The 27,076-nt window shown below is 48.1% G+C and overlaps 1 protein-coding gene across 2 annotated transcripts in view; it reads left to right on the forward strand.

Annotated features, from left to right (window-relative positions):
* Positions 1–6,935: 6,935 nt before the first annotated feature.
* The window catches only part of MTMR12 (myotubularin related protein 12), a 55,800-nt gene continuing 35,659 nt past the window's right edge, over positions 6,936–27,076 (forward strand). The window contains exons 1-2 of one of the 2 annotated variants that reach the window (XM_053657317.1): positions 6,936–7,151; positions 25,077–25,137. In XM_053657317.1, coding sequence (XP_053513292.1) covers positions 7,071–7,151; positions 25,077–25,137 — 142 coding nt within the window. In that variant the 5' untranslated portion in view covers positions 6,936–7,070. Of the gene's footprint in view, positions 7,152–7,206; positions 7,243–25,076; positions 25,138–27,076 lie in introns of those variants that run through there. The other variant, XM_053657318.1, reaches the window with a different exon arrangement.

Below are 27,076 nucleotides of genomic sequence, written 5' to 3' on the forward strand. Positions count from 1 at the left end.
TTCAGGTGATTGAATGGCATGTAAAGCATTGAGTGACAGCAGGCGTAACAATTTGAGACCTCAAACAGCCGCCTTCATTCCTCTCTCCTGGAGACCATCTGGGAATCAGATGCCAGATCTGTACTGCTGTTATCCTGGAATGCGTCAGGAGAAATTAGAAATGGAGAGCCAAGCAAAATAACAGGTTTTCAGCTCACTGGTTACTCCCTCCCACGGTCTGTCCCACTCCACACACACACACACACACACACACACACACACACACACACACACACACACGGCTCTGAACTGGCAGAGTGAGAAGCAGGCAGTGTTGCTGTACTGAGCGCCTGCCTCACAGCTATCCTATTGCTTGCAGGACCTGGGATGCGTGAGCCTGAGTCCAACACCCTGTTCAGGGCTTTTGGAGGGTGGTAGCCCTGCGGACACCCTGCCCGCCTTTGCTCCTAGGCAGAGAGCACTGGAAACGGCAGCATGGTCTTCTCCAGGGGCTGCAGAAGCCCCTTGATTGCTCTGTGTCTCCCAAGAGGTTTGGAAATGATCCACAGTTTTCTAGGGCCCCTGAGTGAGACCTAGAAGGTAATTAGGAGGGAGAGCCCAGGCGCTACTGGGAGGCTGCCTAGCGGAGGAAAGGCACGGACCAGCCCAGGGATGAGGGCTTTGCTGCATCTCCAAGGAGCCACCATGCTGGCCAGCTGCACAGGGGCAGGACAGAGTGACTGCAGGCCCCCAGTGGCACCTTCCCTGCCCAGGAACACACAGGACAAGCAGCAAGACTGAGTCAGGGGCATGGCCACCTGGCCCCACTCCCATGCCGGCCCTGGCCAGGGCTTCGTGCCAGCCCAGAGAATGAGGGAACAAACACGGAAGGGAGTTCTGAAATAGACTGTGACTGCCTTGGAAGACTTGAAGTGACAGTGACAATGCTCAGAAATAACCAGATTAGGTCAGACCACTGTGGATTAGAATTCAGATTCGGAAATCAGACTACGTCACAGGAATAAGTCTCAGGGCTGCACCAAGCAGCAGTGTAATCTTGGATGAGTTGTTTTACTTCTCTGGGCCTTGAGACGTCCCTACTCCCTGGCTCTTCAAAGTGAATTTGGGTCCAGCTCTGGAAGGAGTTCCAGGGCCTCCAGGGGTGGCCCAGCACTGACTCTAGCCAAGTTTCTAGTGCACGCTTCATGTAATTGTTGGCCCAGTCAGTGTGTGCAAAGGAGGCCTGAGGGAGTCAGCGTGTGCAAAGGAGGACAGAAAGGACACTCCCGGCCTCCTCTTTTATTATTTTTCTGTGTCCTGTACCCTGGGTGAGGGAATTCCTTAACCTGTGTTTGAGAATACCTTTCTGGCTCACCACTTCCTAAAATGTCCTGTAGAGGGCGCAGTTTCCTTATCCCAGAGGCTTCCAGGGTTCAGGCGGGTCAATGACTCAATCAAGTTTGAAGGCTTCTCTGTCCATTACATAATCTCTTCAAAGCACGGAGGACAATGGTGCAGGGAATATCAAGAAGCACAGGAGGGCCTCCTGTGACAGTGGGAAGCTCTGGGCAGTGAGTAAGGCTGGACGTATGGCGTTTTACATGTACAAATGGATCTGTAGGATACATTTTTAGAATTTCTGATACAATCTTGATGGATATTGCAAAACTGCCCATCCACCTGCCCCATCAATTTACCCCCTCCTCTGGTAACGACGAGAGTCCTGGTTTCTCCCGTCCTCACTGAGGGCTCACTTAATGTTGCAGCCGTAAAGCATGGGAAGGTCCTAGTCACAGAGGAGACCCACCATTCTGCTCTCAGGAACTTGCAGTCTTGCTGAGAGAGGCTGAGAGAAGAGTCGAACGGACCATCCGTAGGTCTTTATTTGATAAATAAATCTATCAGGTCACGAACTTGTGTTTTGAAGGAGACAGAATACAGATTACACAGAGTGGGCTCATTAAGCCCCCTACCATGTGGCCAACTTAGATTGTGTGTGTTATGGGGGAAAAAAATCACAGGAAGTCCTTGTTTATAATCGGCCAGTCTCTGCAACAGGTCCTCATATCCTGGCACCACGAGACTGACACCAGTCTAAAGGCTTCTGAAGTCAGGTTTATTCCTCATCATCTTCAGAGGAGGGTTGAGAGACCCATGGATGCAGCAAGAGGCTAAGGAACTTTCTGTTTTCAGTGAAAGAGGAGGGCAAGCCTCCACATCCGGACCACTGGCTAAAATCGAAGTCTGGCAAGTGGCCATTAACCAACACATGCACTTTAGTCCTTGACTATTTGATATCCACATACCATATGTAAATAATATGTGATATAGAAAAAGGGTGATAGTTATATATTATAGAATATATTTATTTATAATTATAAATAAGAACCTATCATATATCACATATAAATGTATTGTATATGTCATATATAATAACATATACTTTTATTTATTTAGTTTAAAATATATTTTATTGATTATGCTATTACAGTTGTCCCATTTTCCCTTTTCACTCCCCTCTTCACTGTATAACACCTCCAACCCACATCCCCCCTTCAGTTCATGTCCCTGTGTCATAAGTTCTTTGCCTTCTACATTTCCCATACTATTCTTACCCTCCCCCTGTCTATTTTCTACCTACCATCTATGCTACTTATTCTCTGTACCTTTTCCCCCTCTCTTCTCCTCCCACTTCCCTGTTGCTAACCCTCCATGTGATCTCCATTTCTGTGGTTCTGTTCCTGTTCTAGTTGTTTGCTTAGTTTATGTTTGTTTTTGTTTTAGGTGTGGTTGTTAATAGTTGTAAATTTTCTGTTATTTTACTACACATGTTTTTTATCTTCTTTTTCTTAGATAAGTCTTCTTAACATTTCATATAATAAAGGCTTGGTGATGATGAACTCAGATCAGGCTTGACCTTATCTGAGAAGCACTTTATCTGCCCTTCCATTCTAAATGAAAGCTTTGCTATTTGTATCCAAGGGATTTAAAAGTGCAGACTCTAATGTGGATGCTAGAGTCTGAACTCTCGCTTCTTCTGTTTACTAATCAATCACTCCCCAGGCTGCTTTTCATCTCGTACCATTTCTCTCACCGAGGTGCAAATATTTACTGAATTTCTACTATGTGCCTGGCACCTGTTAGACAAAGATGATTAACACATACCAGGAGGCTGCTTCACAGGACTCCACGTGGGAGAAAATGGGAATGGCTGGGCTTGATTATGGGTCGGAAGAATGTGTCTCCCCATCTGGGAGCTTGCGTGGGAAGAAACACACGCCCCCGGTCTGGCACTCACCGCGTGCTAGCAAAGAGCTGAGACTTGACTGGTGCCTATTTATAGCTCTCCAAGAAAGCCTGGGCAGCGTTAGGAGAAAAGAGTGACCTTAAACTGTTGCGCATAAATTAAAATGTTTCAAAGTCTAAGGGCTACCATCTGTGTTTATTAATAGATGGAGATGTTTGACCTCAGCATGACAGGAATTTTTCAATCAGTCGGGAGACTCTTCCAAGGAGATTTGACCCACACCCTAAATATTAAGCAAAAATACGCTGGTAGCTGGAGAACTTGACAGCGAGATGGAGACAGATGTGAGCCTGCTCTCCATCCTCATTGTCTTCTTGCTTTTTACTGAAGGTCCAGGTGCTCATGACTGACTTCAAATTACCCCTGGAAGCAGCTGGCCTTTCAGTCTTTAAAAACATTCCTCTGCCTTGGCCAGGTAGCTCAGTTGGTTAGAGCCTCATCCTGATACACCAAAGTTGCAGATTCAATCCCCAGTCAGGACACATACAAGAATCAGCCAATGAATGCATAAATAAGTGGGACAACAAATCAGTGTTTCTCTCTCTCTCTCAAATCAGTAAATAAAAATTAAAACAACTTTCTTCACTCATTGTCTCCAGTTTTCTGAGCATGTATATACAGGGAGTGGTAGTATGAAATTTCCAGACTGATCACATTGTAAAACAACCGGATGCTGAAGAGCAGGATAAAGTCATTATTATAAAGGCAGAATGGTTTGAAGGGGGAGGAAAGTTGGTATGACAGATTAGAAATAAAAGCCATTATCTCTAGTCCAAGGATTGGGGCAGAAGTTAAAAACAAAACGAGCAAACAAACAAAACCTCTTTGCTTAACAAAGTCCCGGAGCTGATGATTGGGAGAAGTCATTTTGCTCCTCTTTCTACAGTCTGGGAGGAGTAAGTTATGTCCTGCTTGGTGGGATTGTGCTGAAGACAGGCAGCACCTACTTAGTTCTTGCTGACTACTAGGCATCACCTGGATACTTTGTTTAATCTTCAAAACAATCCCTAGCCACAAGGTAATTATTATAGTTGCTCCTATCATCCTAGATAGAAATAGAGGCAGAGAGAAGTGAAGTAACTTGTCCAAGGGCACAGATAAAAGGTATAGGCAAGGCCAGCCACATGATTTGCAGGGCCCGGTGCAAAATGAAAGTGTGGGGTCCTGTCCCAGGGCAGAGAACTCAGTTCCCGCCCCACAGGATATGGGTGACTCTATCCTGAGAGAGTGGAGCCTATGTGCCTGGCCACACTAAGTATCTGGATGGGGGTGGCCAAGAGGCTCTGGCAGTCGCCATGGGGCGGCCAGCCTAGGGCAGGGATGGCTGCTTATCTCACTCAGAGATACGGGAATGAATTGGGGGACTGTATCCAACCCAGACCATCTCCTAGTTGCCCAAGCACTCAGGGCGCTCAGAATGGATGGTGATAGAAGAACATGAGATTCCTCCCTCATGCCTCTTGGGGAATGGGGCCTGGACGCCACCCTCAGAGAGGCTGGCAGCAGACTAGGTTTGGCCGGGGAGGACCAGGGTGCCAGGGCCTGGTGGGCACCTGAGAGGAGGTGGGGGAAGGACGGTAAGTGGCACTTTGCAGGAGCTGAGGCTTCCGGCCCCTAGGCTTGCTCCGTTGTCCCATAACATTTCATTCAAAAACCATGAATTCAGAGATAAAATGATTCAGAATTTCAAGGCTGCAACCATGGAGCATTAAACACCAAGCCCTTCTAAGTGTGGGTCTTTTGTGGCCAAACTAGTTTCCTACCCAAGACACCAGTCCTGACCGTAGGTACCTACGCTAACACACTGACTACGGTGGAGAATCGTGGAAACTCAGAGTCCTTTGAAAAGGAAGTAAACATTTGCTCAGGGTGTGAAAATCTGCCCTGCCATTTCACTCTGACAAGTAAAAACTCTTATGAAATATAAAGTGGGACATGATTAGTTCTGACAAATAATTTCATTCTTCAACACCTCCTTAAGGAGTGTCTTTCTTCACGAAGCTTGACTTGGGCTTCGCACGTAGAATCCACACTTTCATTGTGATCCTTCCTAATTTGGGTAATTATAATGTTGAGAACATGGGCTTTGGGCTCAGACAACCCTGGGATGGAATCCAGCTCTGTGAGTAACTAGCCGTGTGACCTGGGCAAATTATTGGCATCTGTTTCTCATTTTAAACTGGGATAATGCAGTTCGGCAGCGGCTACAGTACTGAAAACTGGATAGACTTAACGATGGCAAAGTAGTTGGAAATGAGGCCAGGACAATGTAGGGATAGTGTGGGACTTCGTCTTGACAGAATGAACTTCATCTTAGAGGCTATGTCTCCTTGCTTGCAACAAAATTCCATAGTTAAAATTAACCTAGCCACATCCTTAAAGGAAAGAATATGTAAGGCTAACATCCTTCCTTAACATCATGTCATGCAGCATAGTTGTTTTGTCAATTAAATAGTAACTAGAGTATTTGCACAAGCATCATTTTACAGGCCCTTCGGGTGGTCCACTGACTACAGAAAACATCTTGTGACCACCCCAGGTTCAACTGCCGCCATATGACAGTCTAGGAACAACTGACCCACCTCATCCTCATTCCCAAGCCATACACCCTCCTCAAGGCCCTGATATAAGCCATTCACAATAAACTATCTGCTTGATCTTGTACTGAGTCCAGTGCTCATTTCTATGGCATTGAGATTCAAGAACTTGGCATTCAAGGTCCGGTAACAAAGCTACAGGACTTGTTCTGAAACTGTGTTTGCAAAATCAAGTTCATTCTTTATCACTTAGGTTTCATGTTTATTTGGAGCTGTTTGGGAGGAACAGTGGGGGGGGACACTCATGGGAATGAGAAGCATAAGAGTATTAGTCCCTGACACAAAAAAAATAACTGCAAATACTGATTAGCGTTTTCCACAAGACTGAATTTCTTGAAAGCTGTGTCCTGTATTATTCATCTGTATCTAACAATGCTTGGGCCATGTGTTATTTAAATTAACTTTTTTGCAATCTTCACTAAAAATAGGGTTTTATCGGTGACCTAGGAGAGTGGGTAAGAGAAGTCTCTTAAGGGTTTTTTATAATTGTCAGAAACACAAAGAAACAAAAACTTGGAGAATGAAATAGACAAGGTCCTTTATAATCAAACATCAGGCACTATTACTAAGTGCTTGTTAACACTTCGTTTATCTTATTTTTTTCTACATTTAAAATAATAAAGCTGAATGTCATTAATGTGGTTTTGGAACTCATAGGGGGAGAGTCGGCATATCATACTTCTGGGAAGTTTTATTCTAAAACGACAAGGAAAGAACAAACGCCTTGACCACTGCTCACAACTTAGTTACTGCAGGATCATTGGACGACAGAGGCAAACGTGCTATCCAATCGCCGAGGAGTCCGGAGGAAACGCTCTCTAGATTGGCAGAGACCACATCTCTCCAGGTTCATTCAAGAAGAGGCATGGCCAATCAGAGAACGCAGGAGGGGCGGGCTTTTCCGCAGAAGGGTGAAATAGAGCCTATCTCAAACAGCGAATCTCCGCCTCTGAGACTCGCCAGTCGCGAGTGGAGGGGGCGTGGCCCCCAGCCACTGTCTCCCAACGCGCGAGAGTGGGCGGAGCGATTGGTGTCAGCGGCGGAGCCGGATGCGGGCGGTGCCGCGGCCGTCGCGGCCCTGGGGGGATGGGCGGAGCCCCAGCCGCCTGTGCTGGTGGCCGCCGCTGCTGCCGTAGTCCGAACGGCCACCTCTGTTCCGGCGCGTCGCTGCTTCCCAGGGCGGTGGTATGCTGGGGAAGGCGGTAGTCAGCGCTGGCGGCGGCATCAAGGCGCTGAAACCCTCCTTCGTGTCGTACGTGCGCCCCGAGGTGAGGGGACGCCGCACGGACGGGGCCGCCGCACGGACAGGGCGTCCGGCTTGAGTGGCCCGGGCAAGGGATGCCTGGAGCCCCTTCCCGGGTGCGGAGAGGGTGGCGGCTGTGTGCGGGAGGGGAACTGGGAGGGGTGAAGTCCTTAGAGGCTCTCTGGGGCCTCCGGTGGGTCTGGGTGGGGATCCCCCGGCGCAGGCAGGCAGGTGCGGAGCGCAGGGCCCGGCTCCTGTTGACCAGGTGAAGGGGCCCGAGCGCGGAAGGTTCTGCGGCTCGGGACGCCCCTGGGTAACCCTGTGGAGGTGCTGGAGTTCTGGGCAGTGCGGGGCGGTAAGGGCTGGGTGGCCCAGACTCCAGTGGGGCCTTCCCAGAGTCTGCCGCCCTGGTGGGTCTACCCTGTGCTTGGAATTTTTCGTGAGTCTTGAGAGCTTTCCTTTCTCCGCTGTCTGCTCCGAAGAGTGCTGTTTGATGTCGCTGGCGGGATACTGTGCACCGGCTCTCCCCTCCCATTTGCACTGCAGGGAGAAACCCTGTGTCGCCCCCACCTCAGCCAGTCTTTACCTCTCCCTGGTGAATTCCTTTTTGTCACTTTCCTCTTCTTTCATTTCACCCATTCACCGACACCCTTTCCACCCCTTCTTGCTTTCCTCCTGGATTTTTACTGTCAAGTTCATTCATTCATTCAGAAAATATTTCTTTAGTTCCCATTTTGTGCCAGGCACTGTTCTAAACGCTTGGGGTATATAGATCAGTGAACAAAACAAATATCTGCTCTCCTGGAGCTTCTTGGGGGGAGAGGAGTAAACAATAGACAAAATAGATATAAGTAAATTATATGTGTATTGGAAGGTGCTAAGTATCGTGGGAAAAAGTGTTACTTTTTTTTCTCTTTGCAAGGATGACATTTGAGCAAAGACTTGAAGGATGCTTGGGATCTGAGGGGACAGTAGTTCTGGCAGAGGAAAGAGTCTGGAGTGTAGGAGGAGGGACAGAGAGGCCAGCCCAGTGGCTGAGGGGGACAGTCAGGGGGAGGGGGTTGTAGAGATTACAGCTTGTAGACCAGGCTGTGGGCTTCTTGAGCAATGGCACCCAATCCAAATGCCTAATTAGACACGTTCTCATTTTTGGATTACTGAAGTTGTTCTCTGCTCCTCTCTGCAGCACTTTATCAGCAATGTGCAGAAGCTGTCTAACCGTGTCTCCCCACCTCTGTGAAGAAAAGGCAGGTGGGCTGCGGATGCGGGGGGTTGATCTGGAAATGTGTCTGTAAGACCCCCCTGTAGGTATCTTCAAATTCAAAATGTGTTTGTGTGTGTTTTTTTTTCCAGTGCAGAGTACTCTTGAAATAGGTCTTATTGTTAGTCCTAATTTTAAAATAAAATAAAAACCACTTCCTCTTCCTCTGTAAGTGCTTGATAAGGAGTCAGGGTCATTTTGAATTTTCAGCTGGCTTCCCTTTTAGTATCATGGACAATACTGTGGTCAGTTAATTTCTCTTTCTACCTTTTTTGGTAGAACCCTGGTTGAAGTGCAACCGATCTTTAATCTTTCCTCGTCAGTGAGGTTAAACTGCAAGTGGAAAGTCTTCTGAAATGTGGCCAGAGTTCAAGAATGTTCGCATTTTTCATCTACCAAGTGCACATGTTGTAATTGGACTTGTTTTCTCTCTTTGCCCGGAGCGCCTGTTACAGTTCTTTTGAGGGATAATTAGGGTAGGGGAGTGGTTTAGAACCACAGTGAGCCTGAAGTGGCCACATTTTTCAGGTCCCCATAGTTGGCCGTTTTGTTTTCTTGCAATAAAATAGTGCTGTGTAGACTCTATGCATCTTTGTTATAATCTGAGGACAAGGCACTGATGCGAATTGTGGATGGTGTTTACAGGATAAGTGAATGCGGGGGTGAGAAGGCACCTGGTGTTTAAGGACCCATGCAGCTTTTGCTAGTTATCACATTATTGGAAACGCATGAGAGCAGCTTGGAGGCTCAGCTCAGCGCCTCTGAGAGCACCAGCTCTGGTGACAAGCTCTTGCTCACTCAGTAGGAGGAGTTCCTCACAACACCCTCTGGAAGACTCATTCTTGCTATTTCGACTCCTTTCCCTTGTATCGCCTTCATCTTTATTGCCTTTGATGTATGTCTTCCTATCACTTCTTTGTATGCACTTTGCTTTTGTTAGCTGGGAAATCACAGTTTCTCAGCACACCTCTTTGCTGGTATGTCACTGAGCTGCCTGAACAACCTTCATGTCTTATGATATAATGATACCTGTGCCTGGTGATGAACTTGTTCTTGGCTGATCAGATCTTGGGAGGTTCAATGGTGACTGCCTTTGATATGCCAGGGAATCTGTAAGAAGTTAACATTTTGTGTTAAGACTGTTTCACTGGATAATGTATTTGAATTGAAGATGACACTTTTAAATATTGTGGCTTATTTTTTTGTTCTTGAGATCAGAAAGGTTGGCATTGGACAGCCTAAAATGAGGGCTGGTAGTTAGCTCCAACTTTTAAAATTGGATCTCTGCCAGAGTGACTTGAGCTCTTCTGTTACTGATCCTCTTAAATCAATGACTGTGGAAGTCGAAATCCTGAACTGTAATTAGGACCTTTGGTCAGTTTTGTAAGCGCTGCCCAGAGGGCTGCAAATCGGCAAAGCTCGTAAGTGGCAAGTTGAGGGGAACAGAAGGAGAGATCTGGACTTACCTTGGTGAGACTTGATGGCTGGAACCGGAAACATGTCAGCATCCCCCCTGCTCAGCCCCAGGGTGTCTGTGTCTGGGAACCCCAGCCTGAGCTCTGCTTCTTGGAGACATCTGTTGATGGCGTGGGTGCCAGATCTATTTTCCTTGTTTGATAAGACAGCTGTTTGAATTCTTTCAGGAGGTGTAAGTGTTCATTGTAGAAAAATAAGAAAATATAGATACACAAACATATTTTAGAGAAAAGTCACTAAGCTTATTTTTTTAAAAAGATGTTTCTCTATTTATTTTTAGAGAGAAGGGAAGGGAGGGAGAGGGTGAGGGAGAGAAACATCAGTGTGTGGTTGCCTCTTGTACACCCTACTGGGGACCTGGCCTGCAACCTAAGCACGTGTCCTGACTGGGAATTGAAGAGGACTTCTTGGTTTATAGGCCACTGAGCCACACCAGCCAGGGCTAATAAGCTTATTAACAACTTGGTTTATATCCTATTAAATGTGTGTAGGCATATGCATACATTTTTTATCAAAATAGGATTGATATTGCTGATCATGTTATTTTGTAATCTGCCTTTCTTACCAGAAATGTATATTGTAAGTGTCTTTCCATGTCAGTTGTTAACTGGTCATTTTAATTTGACCCCTTTTCCTCAACAGAGACATACAGAGTTTGGGGAGATGTTAGGTAGCAGAAAGAACCAGAAAAAGTAGTATGATTGTTAAGTATTTTTCCAGTTAAGTCACCTTCTCTGGTGGTGAGTAACAGTTCTGATTCATCTGAACTGTCAGCTCTCTGCTCAGTAACCTTGCAGTTATAAGCACCGGTTTGGTAATTAATAGTGATTAGAAATGCTTAGTGTCAGTACCCAGAAGTTTGTAAGTAAAGAACCATTAAGTGGTCCTAAGAGAAAGTCCTGATTTAATAAGTCTGTTCCATTGTGATAAGGAAGTTGAATAAAAACTCCAGGGTACTCGTGTGTTGGTCCCTGAAACCAAGACCGGGAGAAATTCAGCTTTTAGAGTCCACTGTACCTGTGCCCATATTTGTGCAGTATTCCAAATACAGTTAAGATGTATTTTTTAAGTAGGCCAGTGTTTGACTTGAATGTACTAATAAGTTATCGGTTTCTTACTTGTGGAGTTTGAGATTTGGAAGAGAATTTGAAGGTAATCTAGATGTGTCCTGACGGGTTGGACTCGGTTGGGCGTCTTGCCCCAGAGTGGAGGGTTGCTGATTTGGTTCTGGGTCAGGGCACATGTGTGGGTTGCGGGTTCGGTCCCCTGTTGGGATGTGTGGCGAGAGGCAGCCTATCGATATTTCTCTTGTACACCAATGTTTCTCTCCCTCTCTTTCTCCCCCTGCCCCCCCCTCTAAAAAGATAAACAAATGAAATCTTCAGCGATAATCTAGATGATGGGGCCCTGCGGGGTTAAACGCCCTCCCTGGGCCACAGCAGTGCGGCAGAACAGTTAAGGACTGTCTCCCGAGAGCCGGCAGAGCCGCACGGCCAGAGCCGGGTTCACAGGTGCTCAGGAAAGGTTTAATGAAGGCGTGGGGAGGAAAGGCCAGAAGAGAGATGACGATTGAGAAGGGCCAAAAAAAAAAAAAGGAATTCAGACTTAATTGCTGATTTTTCTTTTCCATTTATCCCTCAAGGAAGAGAATCCATTTGATTGCCTAGTCCTCGTTTAATGCTATTTCTTTTGTTGGGGAGAGGCAAACGTATTCTTCCCAGGGATATGGCTGTGGGTATATGTCAAAATAAAAACCCCAAATAATTACTAATATTTACTAGGTACTTCTGTGTCTTAGAACTGCACTTAGCCCATTTCATCCTTTCAACTGTCTTATGCAGTGAACAAGAACTACTGTTACCTCTCTTTTTTGTGTTTAGATGTGGGAAGTGAGACCCAAAGAAGTGAAGTATTCGGGGTCCCGGCTGGCAGAGGGCGGTGCCAGGATGTAAGCCAGGGCAGTCTGACTCCAGGGCTGTTCTCTTATGCCTGAAGTTTATGAACGCAGGGCATGTGAGTGGTGAAATGTGCTTACAGCCCTGGTCGGTGTTTGCACCGCAGAGCACTTCCGCGTCTGTGTTCTCCAGTAGCGGTTTCTTTCCTGGCTTTTGTTAGGTTGTCCAGCAGGTAACTGAGTGGATATGGGCCCCATGGAGATACAGTTCATTCATTAAACAGATATTTACTCAGCACCTTCTAGTACCAGGCACTGTTCTGGATGTTGGGGATACAAGCAGGTTGAGATTATTTTGTGGTGGAATACCGCTGTATTGGACCACTAATTCTGATGACTTTGATGGATTAGTGACAAGAAGAGATTGGCTTACCCTAAAATGGCCCTACTTCCCCACTCCTAGCAATAAAAATTAACTTTAAAAACAAGATCTAGATCCATTACCTTTTTTGTTTAAGACTATTTCAGACTAATTTTTTAATGGCAGAATTATTTCCTTAAGTTTATTGGGGTCATTGATAACGATTTACCAGGCCATTAAAGGACATTAAAAGTTCTTCCTAAAATGATCACTTTCTTAGCTGTGGCTTTAGCCTGATGATCTGTCCAAAGCTTCCGCTTTTCCTTTCCTGCTTGTGCTTCCTGCGGCATCTCCCTGGGTCAGAGCCAGCACCACGCAACTTCTGCAGATGGAGCTTCTGCAGATGGAGCGTCAGAAGATGCCGGGACCCTCTGTCCAGCAGCACTTCCTGATGGAACAGCTGCCTCGCAGGTAGCTGCCGCGCGGGGCTGGGCGCTCTTTTGGTGCCCTGCTTCTGTCTCCTGGGCTGTGGGGAACCCATACTTAGAAATTGAAAGTTCTGGATTTTTCTCTGAATAACCTCAACGGGATATTTGATGTTCCTGGAGTACTTCCGTGTTAAGCCATCCTATATAATAACATACTTCAGGGAAAACTCGATTTTTAGGAGCCACACTTTTTTTTACCACTGTAAAAGATGTATACCCTATTTTTATGATAAAAACAACGTAATGAAGTTGCAGACTTTGGAAGTTAGAAAAATGAAGTCACCCTTTGTTTTGCTGCCCTAACCAGAGCAGTCATTTCTGTTTTTAGGATGTCCAGGCTTTGTTCATGTGTGTGTCTTACCTGGCTGCAACATAACATGAGTAAAAGTCTGCGACCTGCGTGTGCTTGTCAGGTTAGACAAAGGTACCGCTCACCTGTGTCCGTAGAGCTTATACTTTGAGTTTGAGCAAGGAAACACCCTTAGTTTCTCATCATGCTGTGCTTGTGACTTCTGACATGCTCTTTTTTAAGACCATGAGAACAGTGGGTTTGCAGTTGAGCAAATCACTTAAAATACACTCCTTAAGACAGGTTGAGAAGTAGGACTGAACTGGAATAATTCTTATTACCGCTGATCTTCTGTTGCTCTGGGAGGAAGAAGAGGGGAGGTGAAAGTGGGTGGCACCCCAGGAGGGCACGAGGCCGTGTGAAGGAAGCGGCCCCCCTTCCTGGAGCCCCTCTGTGCACCCGCAGTGCCCGAGCTCTGGGGGAAGCAAATGCTCGTCAGCGGCCCTCCCTTGCCAGCTGTGAGTGAGCCTCCGTTCTGCTTCTCAGTGAAAAATGGGAGTAAATAATACCTCTCTTATCGGAGAGGTACATATGAGTATTTAGGAACGTTAAATGTGATTATGCAGGCAAAACCCTGAGCAGAGTTCTTGGCTCTCCGTTAGCCTCCAGTAGATGTGGGCCGTGGTCATTGCTCTTCAGAAGCAGTTGGTCAGGGCCACTCAGACGGTTCCAGGAAGTGCGTGACCATTATAATCTTAGAATACAGAAACCTTAGGGTACAGAGTTAACAAAAGTGGAGTTCTAGTTGTTGCCATGCATGTCAGGAAAGGTCGCTGGGTGGTAACTTTTCCTTAGAATATGTTTTACTATCTCTAAAAGTTTCTTTTCCTCTTTTCTTTGTTCCTTTATACATTTGAGAATGATTTGGTTATATTTAAAATTCCAACTAATGCAAACACTTAGTAGTTGACTTTTCACTGTTAACTTTTCATGGCCTTTGACACTTTGCTGGCTTCATTCTGTGCACCTGTTTTTCTCTCTCTTCCCTCATTTCTAACAAGTCTGTGTCATGGGGCGAATTTGTCCATTTATTCCATCTGTTCAGTGGCTCACTTAAGATCTGAGGATCTTAAGACCATACGACAACAGTGTGGTTGTGAGGCCATACTGCTCTGATTTCACATGTAAATGCTTTCCCTGAAATGACAGTTGCTTTCCCCCTCTCTGCCCCTGTGCTTTCTTGTTCCTTCTAGACCTGGCTGGTGGGCCGCCTTTCCGAGGTGGTGGCTAGGTCCTCAGTTGTTGCTCATAGGGGAGGGAGAGGCTTCAGCCACGAGAAAATCTGGGCGGCAGTGGTGAAAGGCTAGGAGCCTGCCTTTCCTGGGGACAGATTGCTGGCCCCTGTTGCTGGCCCCTGTTGCAGACGGTGGTCCTGAGCTGCTGGGCTTTGGCTTTTGTCTTTGCTAGGGGGGGTTTTAAAGTTCCTGAGAAAACACAACGGAATGAGCCCAGTTTTTTGGATGAAAAGTCTCATTGTTCCTACCTTTTCTCCAGACAGAAAATCAAGTTCCTGTTTTGTTTTAATCCCTTGAGATCCATTTCCTATTGTGACTTCAGCTGTCTTTGACTTCCTGACCTCACCTGTAACAGTGGGTGACCATCTGCCCTGCAGGCAGAGTTTGAGTGTGAGAAGAAACACCCCATTTACCCAGCTCAGGACCTGACACAGGGCAGATACTCAACAAATGCTAGATGCTGTTATTAACAGTAACTTGAATTGGAGGAGTTACTCATTGCACACCTACCATTTGCTAAGCACTGTGTCAGAATTAGGAATGCAAAAAAACCAGCCTGTGCACTCAGGTTGTTCATATTCTGATGACGAGATGGCAAGCCAGCAGATGGCTCAGACACACGGGGGTGGGCGCTGCCTGCCTGGGGGAGGAGGGCACAGAAGGCTCTGGGAACAGGAGGAGGGCCCGCTGCAGAGCCTGCTGCCACACCAGCCTCGGAGGGAGGCTGTGCGGGACTTGGAAAGGGCAGGGTTACAGTGGTCTCCGGTATTGGGGGCGGGGCTCTTTAGCTGGCAGGCCAGAGGGACGACTGGGAAGACTGATAGGCACGATGGGGCCAGGTGGCTGAAGCGTCTGTCCTCTTCCCTTATATAAGACACGTGTGTGAGGGTGCAAGTGAGAGAAGTGCTGAAGAGTGGCAGCCCCCTGGGCGCCGGTAGGGTGGGCCGGCTTGTTTCTTCCCCTCTTCGGATGCTGGCTCCCCATTAGGTTGGTGTGGGCCTCTGAGCCTGCAGGCACCTTCTCATTGACCCCTGATTCCTCCTGCGCCAAGGCCTTGGAGAAGCTTCCACTTCAAGGCTTTCAGCTCCTCAGCTGACCTATTATTTATATAGCAGTCCCGGAGTGGGAGGAGCGGGGGAGGCACAGAGGCACCGCCATGTGTTTCTGCAGCTGCTGTCAGTCACATCAGTTCGCTTAGATTCTAAGACTGACAGCCCCATAAATGCCACCCGGCGTTTGAACACATCCCAGTGCTGCCTCTGTAAATGTAACGTGGTGGCTGAGAATGTGGCTTTGGAATTAGAGCTCTGCAGCTTGCTAGCTGTGTGGGTTCGGGCTGGGTATTTAACTCTCTGAGCCTCAGTTTCCTGACCTGTGGAATGGAAATTAAGATAATAATAATAGGTAGCCCGTAAGGTTGTTGTTAGTCTTCAGTGAGGCAATCCATAGAAAGTCACTGACGTAGTACCTGGCATACAGCAAACACTAATTAAATGTTCATCGTGGTGGTTACTGCTCTCCTCCCCAAAAGCTGTGGCTCTGTGTGTGTCCGCATGTCTGTGTGTTTCCATGTGCTCTGTGGGCCACCATCGCAGGTTCCGAGAGTGGCAAGACTTGACCTACATCCGCTTCCAGCGTTGCTCCTTCCTTGCACTCACGGAGCTCATGTCTAGAGCCGGTGCCATCATCTGGTGAGACTGCCACACTCACAGTGGGCACCCTCCCCATCGACCTGGAGGGCCTCCTGCCCGCCCAGGTTCCTTTTGCAGTGAGCTCTTTCACGGATTCCTTCTCTGTCCCCCTGGAACAGTGTTTTCCCTCGTCTCAAGGGCTTCCAAGAGGACCTGTGAGTGGCCCCTTCTTTCTCCGGTCACTGTACTCCAAACCGGGCGTGGCTCCCAGGGTGCCCTTTGGGAGGGTCTCTGGGGTGGTCTGTCTTCATTTCCATTGCCAGCCCCTCAGCTGGCATCCCGTGCCTGGGACTACGGACCACAACTGCTGAGCCGGTGTCCCCACTGACCACTGCTCCCTCCGGCAGCACCCCGAGTCACCTGTACACCACGGCCAGGCCCCCGGACTGCAGCCTTCATGGCTCACTTTCCTGTTCTGTGTTCTCCACTCCTTGCGCCCCTTCCGCTGGTCTAAATCTTGACTGGTGCCCAGGCTCACTGCAGATCCTGCCTGTTTTGTTAAAAGAGTGTTCTTTTGACTTGAGCAGGCCTGGGCTGTGGCCATTTCTTTTCTGCATGGCTTTCATTTCCTGATTTATAGAGTTGGATTAGGGGAGTGTTTGTAAAATTCTTTTGTGCAGGGAACTTTAAAAAAAAAAGGTTAAAAAATTTATTTTTAGAGAGAAGGGAAGGGAGGGAGAAACAGGGACAGAAACATTGATGTGAGACAGAAACATCTATTGCTTGCTTCTTGCACGCACCCCGACTGGGGACCAGGCTGCATCCCAGGCACGTGCCCTGACCAGGAATCAGACTGGCGACGCTGCGCTTTGTGGGACGATGCCCAGCCGACCACTGCAGAGTGATGTGGGTAGCTGAGGTGCAGAACTGCCTGAGGCCCGCAGTGTGATTGCTGAGTCTACTCTCCATCTTTATGCCCAAGACTCAGCTTTGGCATGAGGTGCTTTTCCCTGCATTATTCCTTCTAGCTGTCACCATTGGCTCATAGTTTGTTAAACCAGTGACTTGGCATGGGTGCGTAAGGCCTCGTCTCTGGGGTTCCTTTGCTTCCTCAGCAGCTTCATATTCCATTAAGTGGGCAACCCTCTTTGTTGGAATTGAGCCAGCTAACTATTTGGTGAGGTCAGATCTGTGGGTTCAGGGGCTTACATTGGAATTTGGGTCTTAACATTTATTTCTTAGCTTGTGTGTCTTCCTAGGGAGAGTTTGATAAGGCGTTTGAATTGTTTAGAGGCCTGGGGAATGCCCGGTAAGAGTGATCCTTGCTAAGAAGCTTTGAATGAGTGATACTTTCACTGCTCTTCAGAAATTGCTGAGCTGCTAGCCCTGGCCACTGTGGCTCAGTTGGTTGGGCGTCATCCTGCAAAGTCAAAGGTCGCCAGTTCCATTACCGGTCAGGGCGCGTGTCTGGGTTGCAGGTTCGGTCCTCGGTTAGGATGTGTTCGAGAAGCAACCGGCAGTGTTTCTCGAATCGATGTTTTTCTTCCTCTCTTTCTCCCTCCCTTCCCTTCTCTCTAAAAATAAATTAATAAAATAAAAAAAGAACAAAACACAAAGCATTTAAATCATTAAAAAAATACTGAGCTGTCAAAACAGAGTGAAGGCTTTAGTTTGGGCCTTAGCGGTTACTTCCTTTTAAAAAAAATCATCTGAGATAAGGGGAGAAACGCAGTCCAAATGTGAAAGAAAGGATTTAGAGCGGACACATGGGGAAGAAGTATCTCTCAGCTGTTGGGGTAGCGCACCGTCAAAAGGTGTTGCCTATTTCTCTGTCCTGCAGACTTAGTACAGTCTGCAGGACTGTTCGACGGTATTGTTTTGTAGTAGGAAAAGGGTTAAGATTGGTAGTTGCCCAGGGCTGGGGGCTGGGATGGGGGCGGATAGGAAGAATGAGGGGATGAGTGCTAACGGCTACAGGGTTTCTTTCTTTCTTTTAAAAAAAAATTTTATTTATTTTTTAGAGAAGGTTAGGGAGGGAAAAGAAAGGGAGAGAAACATCAATGTGTGGTTGTGTCTTGTGCACCCCATACTGGGGACCTGGCCTGTAACTGGCCTGCAAACCAGCCATGTACCCTGACTGGGAATTGAACCAGTGACCCTTTGGTTTGCAGGCTGGTGTTCAATCCACTGAGCCACACCAGCCAGGGATGGTACAGGGTTCCTTTTACACATGATGAAGTGTTCTAAAACCCACTGTGGTAATGGTTGTACAACTCTGGGAATATACTAAATACCATTGAATCGTACACTTTAAATAGGTGAATTACCTCTTAATAAAGCTTGTACAAAAACAGAATTAGAATCAAAAGTACCAAACTTGGTGTCACAACTCCTGAGAATGGGTTCTGGTCACCAGCTAGTTGGCGACGTCAGCCCAGGCACGTCATTCAGTCTCCTGGAGCATCATCGGCCTTACCCCTGAAGTGGGGAAGGAGATACCTCCCAGGATTGTTGTGAAGATAAATGGCAGAGGACATGTGACAGTAGACGTAGTGAAACCTCCAACAAATGACATCTTTCTGTGTTTAAGTTAGACATATATTGTTGTGGATAATAAATGCTTAGTCTGAACTGCTCTGGAGAGGTCCCAGCTAACCCTGTGAAATGAACACTTATGGAGGCTGAGAGCTGATTTGCATGCTGAGTAAATAGCAGAGCCTTAAAGACCAGGTACCCACACAGCTCTGTCTGTGGTCTGGTACCTGGAGTGCAGACGGAGGTTGTCCGTTTGCCTCTTACTGCATGTCTGCTTCCCTGCCTTCAGATCCTGTTTTCTCAGTTTATCGTCAGAGTAATTTTTGCTTGTAATCACCAGGAACTGTGTGGAGTTAGTGGAGTGGAGCTGGTCATGCTCTCTGAGGGGGGTGAGCCTGCTGCCCAGGCTGGGTGGGAAGGGAGCGAAGCCCTCTGGCTAGGAGCAGGGAACCGGCAGCCCTGCATTCAGCTCCAGAAAGCAAGTCCTGTTGTGAGGTCTAGCCTCCTAGAACTGGACAGTGGCAGAATCATTGAGTCTCTGGTCTGCGCCCTCGGTGGTTTAGAGTCCGGTTGTGAGGGTGCCCCTGCCCTGTCGGGGAGACTGGAGTGCGTTTCAGGAAGCCAGCTCATCATGGACTCGGGTAGTAATTCTTAGTAGAGTTCTTTCTTTATCTCTCAAGACCTGTTAAGGATTAAAGACCATTACCAGGTTCAAAAGTTATTTGTCTCCTTGTATGTTTCAATTTAAACATTCTTTCAGTAGACTATTAATCACAATTTACTGTCTGTCAAGGATTATATACTAAGTTGAGGCTAAAAATACACAAAGGTACAGCTCCAGCCCTCAGTTGGCATCGTGGGTTGGGGAGATGAGGAAAGGTATTACTGTAATACAGGAGGGTGGTTGGCCTTTGTGGAGAAAGCTTTGCAGAGGATTTGAACTGTGTGGGCTATGGATTGGATGGTGAATTGGGTGGGGGACAGAGGATTGGGTGGGGGACCTTGAGTCAGGTGGGCCTGGTGGGTGCACTGGGGTCTGGACATATGCCGTGCAGCTGTCATCGTAGAGCATGCAAGCTGAGAGAGGACGGTGGCCTCAGGTGAGGGAGCAGCAGCAGGGATGGGCAGACTGGACAGGTTCTGGAGCCGTTAAGGAAGCAGAGCGGACCATGTGAAAGGCAGGGGGTAGTGAGGATGACTCCTGAATGGCCTGGTCAGTGGGCGGAGGGTGGGGCCATCTGAGCCAGAGTCCGGAGGAGGACGAGCTGGTTTGGTGAGGTGCAAGGGGGAAGTGATGAGTTGATTTTGAAATGTGAATTTTTAGGGTCTGAGAGACATTCTAGTGCAGGTGACCTGGAAGCTGTTTGGGTGTCCAGGTCTAGAGCTCAGATCTGTAGGGAAGAGCCATTTGGGGGTCATCAGCATATATGGTTGGCACTGATGTAAGAGGGGGGCTCATCCTGGGAGCACAGGCCTTGTGAGGAGGGAAGAGGACCCTGGTGGCATGAGGAAGGGCAGCTGGAGAGAGCGTTGGGTGTTTGGGACTCATTCCTGCTGATTTTCAGGTCTCAGTGTAAATGACACGTCCCCGGGGTAGCAGTCTTCTCGGTCCTTCTTTGAACGCGGTGAGGGGTTTCTGCGGTTCCATCATAGCCTGCCCTTTCCCGAGCGCGGCACCTCGCACACGTCTGGGTTCTTGCTTTGCCGTGGCTGCTCCCATGCACTCTGGGCAGGTGGGGCTCTGTGTCGTGTTCACTCCTGCGTTTGCAGGGCTGGATCAGAGCAGGCGCATGAGAAATAACAGTTCAGTCCGTGAATGTGCGAGCAAGGCAAGGGGGAGGAGACAGCGCCCTGGGGAAGGATGGGGCCTGCAGGGGCGGCAGGTTGTATTGTAGGAAGAGCGTGACTGGTCAGGTAAACCGAGGCTCCAGTCCCACTTCACCTAACCTTGGTCAGCTTCCTTTTCCTCGTCTCTAAAATGAGGACAATGAGGGCAGTTAACAACATTTTGAGGATTAGATGGGACTGTGAATAGAGGTATAATCCTTTGCAGGCTCTAGTAGTTACTGCCCTGATTACCCAGTGTTCTAGTTATTGTTTTTTATTTGTCTGTCTGAGCTTCTTGATGGCAGAAGTCAATTCTTATTCGTCTTTTTATCCTCAGCATTTGATATTTAGGATATTTGGGAGCTGTTTGTTGAAATGAACGGGTCTGTATTAGAGATTGGTCATCTTGCAGCTTTGAGTGTGACCAGACGTACATTGTGAGTGCTGGCTCACTGGTTTAGCTCCCCAGCTCACTGGAGCCTGTGCTTTGGGCCAGTGCTTCTGGAAACACGATTCTTTGATGCTGGGCCAGCTGTATGCAGTGGGTTCCAGTAGGCGCGGTCCTTCGGCCACACCCTTGCTAAGGGCGGGTGGGGCTGTCACCTCTTGTTTGGGCGCACACGGGCTCTGGCTCAGCACCCGGCAGGCTCTCGGGGAACCTGGGGGCAGCGGTGGCTATGGGGCCCCGGGAGTTTTTGATGTTCCGAGTGGGAGCACGAACAGACATAGGGCCTTTGGATCTGTGGGGCAAGGTGTGCAGAAACCGGAAGACTTGTTATTCATGGCCTTAGTCTCTTTTTTAATTAAAACAAACAAAAGGGGCATCCATAACATTTCAGGTAAATGTGGAAATTAAGTAAAACCGCCAACCCCAATCCTACCACTCTGGCAGAACTTTCCACTTATGTTTATGCTGCTGTTGTAGCTGAATCCAGGCCACTGGGACATCCTGGTTTTGAAAACGTGGGCATTCTCTGACCAGCGCCAGTAGACTTTGCTGTTCTTTTGTGCCATAGTAGTGAGCTTTGTCCAAACTCTGATGAAATGGCAAGAAATGCCCTGCACAAAGCACATGGGCCGTGTTTCATGGACACATTTGTTGAAAATTGGCATTACTTTCAAATGAGTTAATTTTCAGGCATCTCAATAAAGAAGTCTGTGTAACTAGTATGATGAGTTCTGCTTGATTATTAAGGATCCCTGCCTTTCCGCTTCTCTTCCCCGCACATTGAACATGATAGTTAACTGGGTAAGGTACTCAGATCACATTCCACAGTTTCTAGAAATAAGATTGTCATCATTTGCTGGTTAGGCAGCGTGGTCAGGAGTGTCAGAGTTGAAGGTTAGTGGGATAGAAGGAGGAGAAGGTTAAGGGGGACTCTGGACCCTTCACTGAAACCGGGTGGCAGTTTGGGAAGTTCCCAGCGCCCCAGGGATAGGACAGAAGCAGCTGTCACTGGACATTGGTTGAGTTGGTTGCAAGATCCTGGAATGAGGCCAGATCCATTCACGGCTGTTGCGCCTCTGCAGTTTTTACTGGACGGGCTTCACGCCGCTAGTCTTTCTGGATGGACACTGTGTATGGGGCGCCGGCTGGTGGAATGCAGCCTTCCCCCAGGTCGAGCGTGTGGTCATGCCGGCGCACTGATGGCCAAGCCCTGGTAGTGGACCCAAGCCTCCATGTGTTTCTCTGGGCCCTGCTGGGGTGTTTTAAAAAACTCTCACCATTTAAAGTCATTATTAATTAAATTATTCAACAAAATCTTTTGAGCCTTGATTGTGTGCAAGGGCTTTATTAGGTTCTCTGGCTATTTGGTGATTAAAAAAAAACAAAAACAAAAACGAACCACAAAAACAAAAACAGACAGAATGCCAGTCCTCAAAGACTTTATAGGTTGGTGGTGAGATAGACTTAAATAATTACATAAACAGATGCAAAATTGCATTTGTGACCAGGCTAGGAGGAAGAGGTCCAAGGGGCCGTGAGAGCCTCGTAACAGAGACACTTCCCTTGTCCTGAGGTTGGACAGAAACCCCACGTTCACAGGGCGGAGAGGGGAAGGGGAAGGGGAAGCATTCGGAGCAGAAGGAGCTTCCTGGGGGAACCTCTCAGGACGGGAAGGAGCAGGGCAGGTGTGGGAGGGCGGCAGCGGGCAGGTGGACGTGGGCGGGGCTGGGCCAAGGCCTCGTCTTTCCCCTGCCAGTAACGCCAAGCACGGCAAAGCACAGCGTGCTCTGAGAAGTCCACGGCTGCTGCAGGAGCAGAGGGAGAACAGCCACAGGTAGGCAGGCCGGAAAGCTGCCGTGGTGCTCCAGGTGGGAGGTGATGGTCGCTTGGTCCAGGGTGCTGCGGGGGAAGAGAAGAGAGCAACGTGGAGACTAGATCTCTTTACTAGGCGATATTGATAGGATCTGGAGACAGATCGGGTGCCGAGGGTGAAGGAGGAGGTGTGAGAGGGGAGCAGCGGCGTCCCCTCTGGACTGCCTGCACAGAGCAGCCCTGGCTAGCGCCTTTCCTGGGGGGTGGGGGGTCAGAAGTTCCCCTTGGACTCTGGAGCATCAGTTGGGGTGTCAGCCAGGTGTCTGTCTTGGAGGACCCAGGGGAGGAAGTCTTCAGAGGCGACTCTCGCCGAGGGGGTCGAAGAAGCCCCAGAGTTTCCCCACGCAGCCAGCTGTTACTCCGGGCGCCAGGTGGTTTTCGTTTCTTGGTGTTTTCCCTTCAGCCTCCTTTTGCCTCTCGGGGCACTTTCTCTGGGCACTCTCGGTGATGTCTGCTTTGGCCTGGTTCTGGTGGGTCTAGCTGGTATATTCACCCATCTTTCTGTCCTGGTGTTCCTTTTTTCCTCCATTACCATTTCATGGTAATAAGAGACAGGATGCTTGTTCGTATAAGAGGTAGTATGGTGTCATGTAAGAACATAGACTGAACCAACTGCCGGGTTCGGCTTCCACCCCCACCACGCGCTGCCTGGGCACCATCGTCTGCAAAATGGAGACCACAGTGGGCACGGCAGCCCTGCTCCGAAGGCTCACCGTCAGGGTTTGGCGAGTGAGTGAGTGTAAAGCCCTCTAAACGGTGCCTGGCACAGAGGGCTCAAGAAAAGTTTATCCCCCTGACTGGGTAGGACGGAATCCTAAAAGGTGTCTCCTGATGGCTAAAGAGGAATTCCACTAACCAGTTCAAGAATCGCTATAGATGGTTTTGGGTAGTGTAGATGCTTTATCATCGGAAGATGGTGGGCGCTCCTGGGGACATAACAGCAGGCTGGCCCTCTCCACGCCGGCGTGGGCGTCAGGGCTGAATTCCACGCACTAGTCAAGATGATTGCCAGAGTTTTCTAACAGCTGATTGAATTTAATGAACAGCTTTGCTCTCTCCTCAGAGAAAGACGATAGACCTGTCAAAAATAATTGTGCTTTAATGTAGTGTGTTGCTGAAGACAGATGAAAACTCTCCATGAGAATTTCTAAATTACCATATTTTGCTGAGTACAATGCACACTTTTTGCCCAAATCCTGTGTATAGCGCACACAGAAACGTGGGTGTGCACCACACCCGGCCAAGTCCGGTGTGAAAACACTGGTTCCTTAAGTTTGTTAAGGCCTGAGAGTCCATCCCCAGGTAGCCTGGCGCCCTCCTGGCTGCGAAGCACTGCCTCGGACGGACTTGATTCCATCCTGGAATGGAGTCGTGCTGTCTCTGAACCAGACCTTGCTCAAACGGTTCCTGAAACAGCCATGACTTTGTTCTTTGGCCTCAGGATGGGCTGTCTGACCTCTTCCCGCCTCAGCTGTGCCCACGTTGCTTCCAATGCCGTATTTCAGGTGGAGTCAACAACTTCAGAAAATTCCTACCACTTGGGGCCTTCTGCCCCCCAAATACAAATAAATAAAATCCAATCTTATTTGTTGACAAAACTGGTTGCGTCTTGTACAATTTTCCAGAGTCAGGCTTTGCCTGCTTGTGTCCCCAGGGTGTCATTTAACATGTTTCTCTGTCCCAGTGTTTCTTATATTGGTAGAGTGACGCAGACACCCCAGCAGACTGAGCTTAGCTAGTCTGGCAGGAATACTTCATGGGTGGTAGGTTGCATTAGCGGCCCTCTGTGCCCTCTTCTTGTTTGGTTAACAGCCACTTACGACTGTTCGGTGAGCACTGCTGATCATCTTCAATACTCAATAAACACCAAACCTGTCAGGGAGGCATGCGAAGATGTTTTCATTGGGAAACAGTGACACAGAACCTGGCCTTAATTCCTCCTTAGAAACGACTGTGTCCCATGGCACTGTCTTGGGATCTTAGGTGTCTCAGAAGGGGCCAAGGACGGTCTGAGCTGTCTTTATCGGGTCCTAGTATACTACAGGGTAGATGGATCAATCCTGACTTTTTAATATTTTTTATTATTTTTATTACTTAATTTTTTAAATAGGGTATTGACTTGATCCATTCACATTTTCCTGTTCTTACCTTTAAGTCCTTTGCATGAGTCCCTTTTCTCCCTATAACCCATGGCCTTCGCCTTTAACCCTCACCCCTCACTGGAGGGAGTGGGGAGTCGTTCTGTGGGGTGTCTTCCCTTGGCTTCCTCACTTCCAGCTGCCTCGCTTTGCTGTGTGACATTTGACCTTTGAGATAGTGCCAACCCCTTTCTCCATGCTTGGGATAATGAATAGTTGTTGGTCCTGAATAATTAGTTTAATATTGAACTAATTTGTTGGAATTTTCTGTCTCCCTTTAGTTAAATACTTTTTAAAACAAATTGTAACTAGCTTGTCAAAGAAAAGACCCTTGAGGGTTTCTGTTTTTGTGTGTATTCTGGAAGCATGGCTTAAAGTTACTCATTTCGAGCCCTTAAACAAAGAAAAATGTTACCCTTTGTTTTTCTCTTTTAGGAAATTCACACAAACGAAAAGGAAGTAACAGAGAAGGAAGTAACTCTTCACTTGTTGCCAGGTAACAGTCATCATGCTAGCATCATGTGCAGCTCAAAGCCAGTGTTAATTACGTCATTCCTGCTGTGGCTGTATAGCCTTTGTTTTCATCCAGACAATATGTAACAGTAATGAACGGGACAAAGTATCAAGGTCTTTAGTTCAGTAATTACACACCTGGGTCTGAGTATTACAACACCTGCAAAGAATTTTTCTTCTTTTCCTCTCCCCAGGCAGTTGAAAATAAACCTGGGAAATTGTCACCGCTTTCACAAGCAAACGGAACCTTTTTCGGGTTACCTCCCTTGGCCCCGTCCAGTATTCTGGTCCTCAGTCAGGAAAATCCTGGTCCCCACAAAGCCCCACACCCCACACTCTCTTCCTGCTGCCCAGGTGCAGCTGCCGGTGACGAGCGCTGCTTCCCAGGCTTCCCACCTGTTGTCTGTGCCTGTGCATCTGAGCGCCAGTGCCAGGTGGGCTGCGGCCCCCAGCCCCGTCCCAGGGCCGCCTGGGCCTTGCCCTGTGGTCATCACCAAGGAGCCGGGTGGCTCGGGTGTTTTTCGGACAGGGAAGAGTGACGCTGTAGCTCGAGTCCAGCCTTAGTCATGTCTGAATTCAGAATAGAAACTGGCCACGCGTGTCCTCCTCATCTGTGGGGCTGGGAGCTGCGCACTCCGTTCTTGCATTTTTTTCTAATCCCAAATAGCTTTTTAAAATAAGTTTTTAAAGGCACATTTTCCCCAAACAATAAGGGCTTGTTCTGGTACTTATTATTTTATTTCACTTTATTGGGAGGATACGTGTAAGCACAGATTTCTGGCTGATCCACCTTATTTGGTAAATATGTTGGAATCCTTAAGTATTTATTTATCCTCACCTGAGGACATGCTCATTGATCTTAGAGGGAGGGCAAGGGAGGAAGGGAGGGAGAGAGAGAGGGAGAGAAACATCAATGTGAGAGAGAGACACCCATCAGTTGTCCCTCGCACAACAAACCGCAGCCTAGGCATGAGCCCTGACTGGGAATTGAACCCGTGACCCTTCAGTCCATGTGATGACGCTTCAACCAACTGAGTCACACAAGCCAGGCCTGTGAGGTTTTTTTCTTTTTAAAGAGATTTTTAAGTTTGAAAGGCTTTTTCCTATAGTAAAGACCTAAACCTTAGTCCTATTGTCTTTCCTTTTCCTGGGTTATAGGTTCTGGGAATAACTATTTTTAGCTCAGTGTTGTATACATTTCCTCGCCTTCTGGGTTACTTGATGGTCTCGCCTGGGTGTGTGGCTGTGAGCTCACAGCTGACTTCTCTGAGCCCCAGTTTCCGAGACTAGAGCAAGACCTTCTCCAGCTCCCGTGAGTCGAGACTCTGCACACGCAGGGCGAAGACCGTGGCACTGCAGCAGCCGCCGCATGCCCCTGTCCCGTCTCCAGTGCGTGGCGCAGGCCGGGCATGGCTTGCCGGGCATGGCTTGCCGGGTGGTGGGGAGAGGACTTGCTGTTAAAAGCTGTTCACGGGAGTTGAAAGCACAGGAAGCCTTGTTCACATGTCTTCCACCTTGGACTCAGCTGAGGCACTTTTTCTGGGACTGTTTTAAACCTTAATGAGGCCCTGAGTCCATTGTTTTCTTCAAGTCCTGTGGTCTCTCTAGAGGATGACCTAGTGACTGAGCCACCTTTCAGTATTTCCGTAGTAATTAACCCCTTGGAAGATGACAGCTGCACATACTGTGTGTCCCTTGGTAGTCTTAGTATCTGTGACTTTTCACATATTGAAGGTTAGACTAAATGAATTTCAAGCCAAACAGTAAATTTGAAGACATCAAAGGAAATACCCAGAGGGAGATTCTGAGGGAACAGTGGCTGTTTGTTGGAGGAGAAGAAGTTACTTTTCTTTTTTGTTGCAAAGTATTTACACTTAATGTTTCGTTTCCCCGTAACCTTCTCTGCTCCTGCCCTGACCCAG

The sequence above is a fragment of the Artibeus jamaicensis genome, unplaced genomic scaffold (assembly GCF_021234435.1).
Source record: "Artibeus jamaicensis isolate MK-2021 breed Jamaican fruit bat unplaced genomic scaffold, CSHL_Jam_final scaffold_369, whole genome shotgun sequence".
In the NCBI taxonomy this organism is placed as follows: Eukaryota; Metazoa; Chordata; class Mammalia; order Chiroptera; family Phyllostomidae; genus Artibeus; species Artibeus jamaicensis.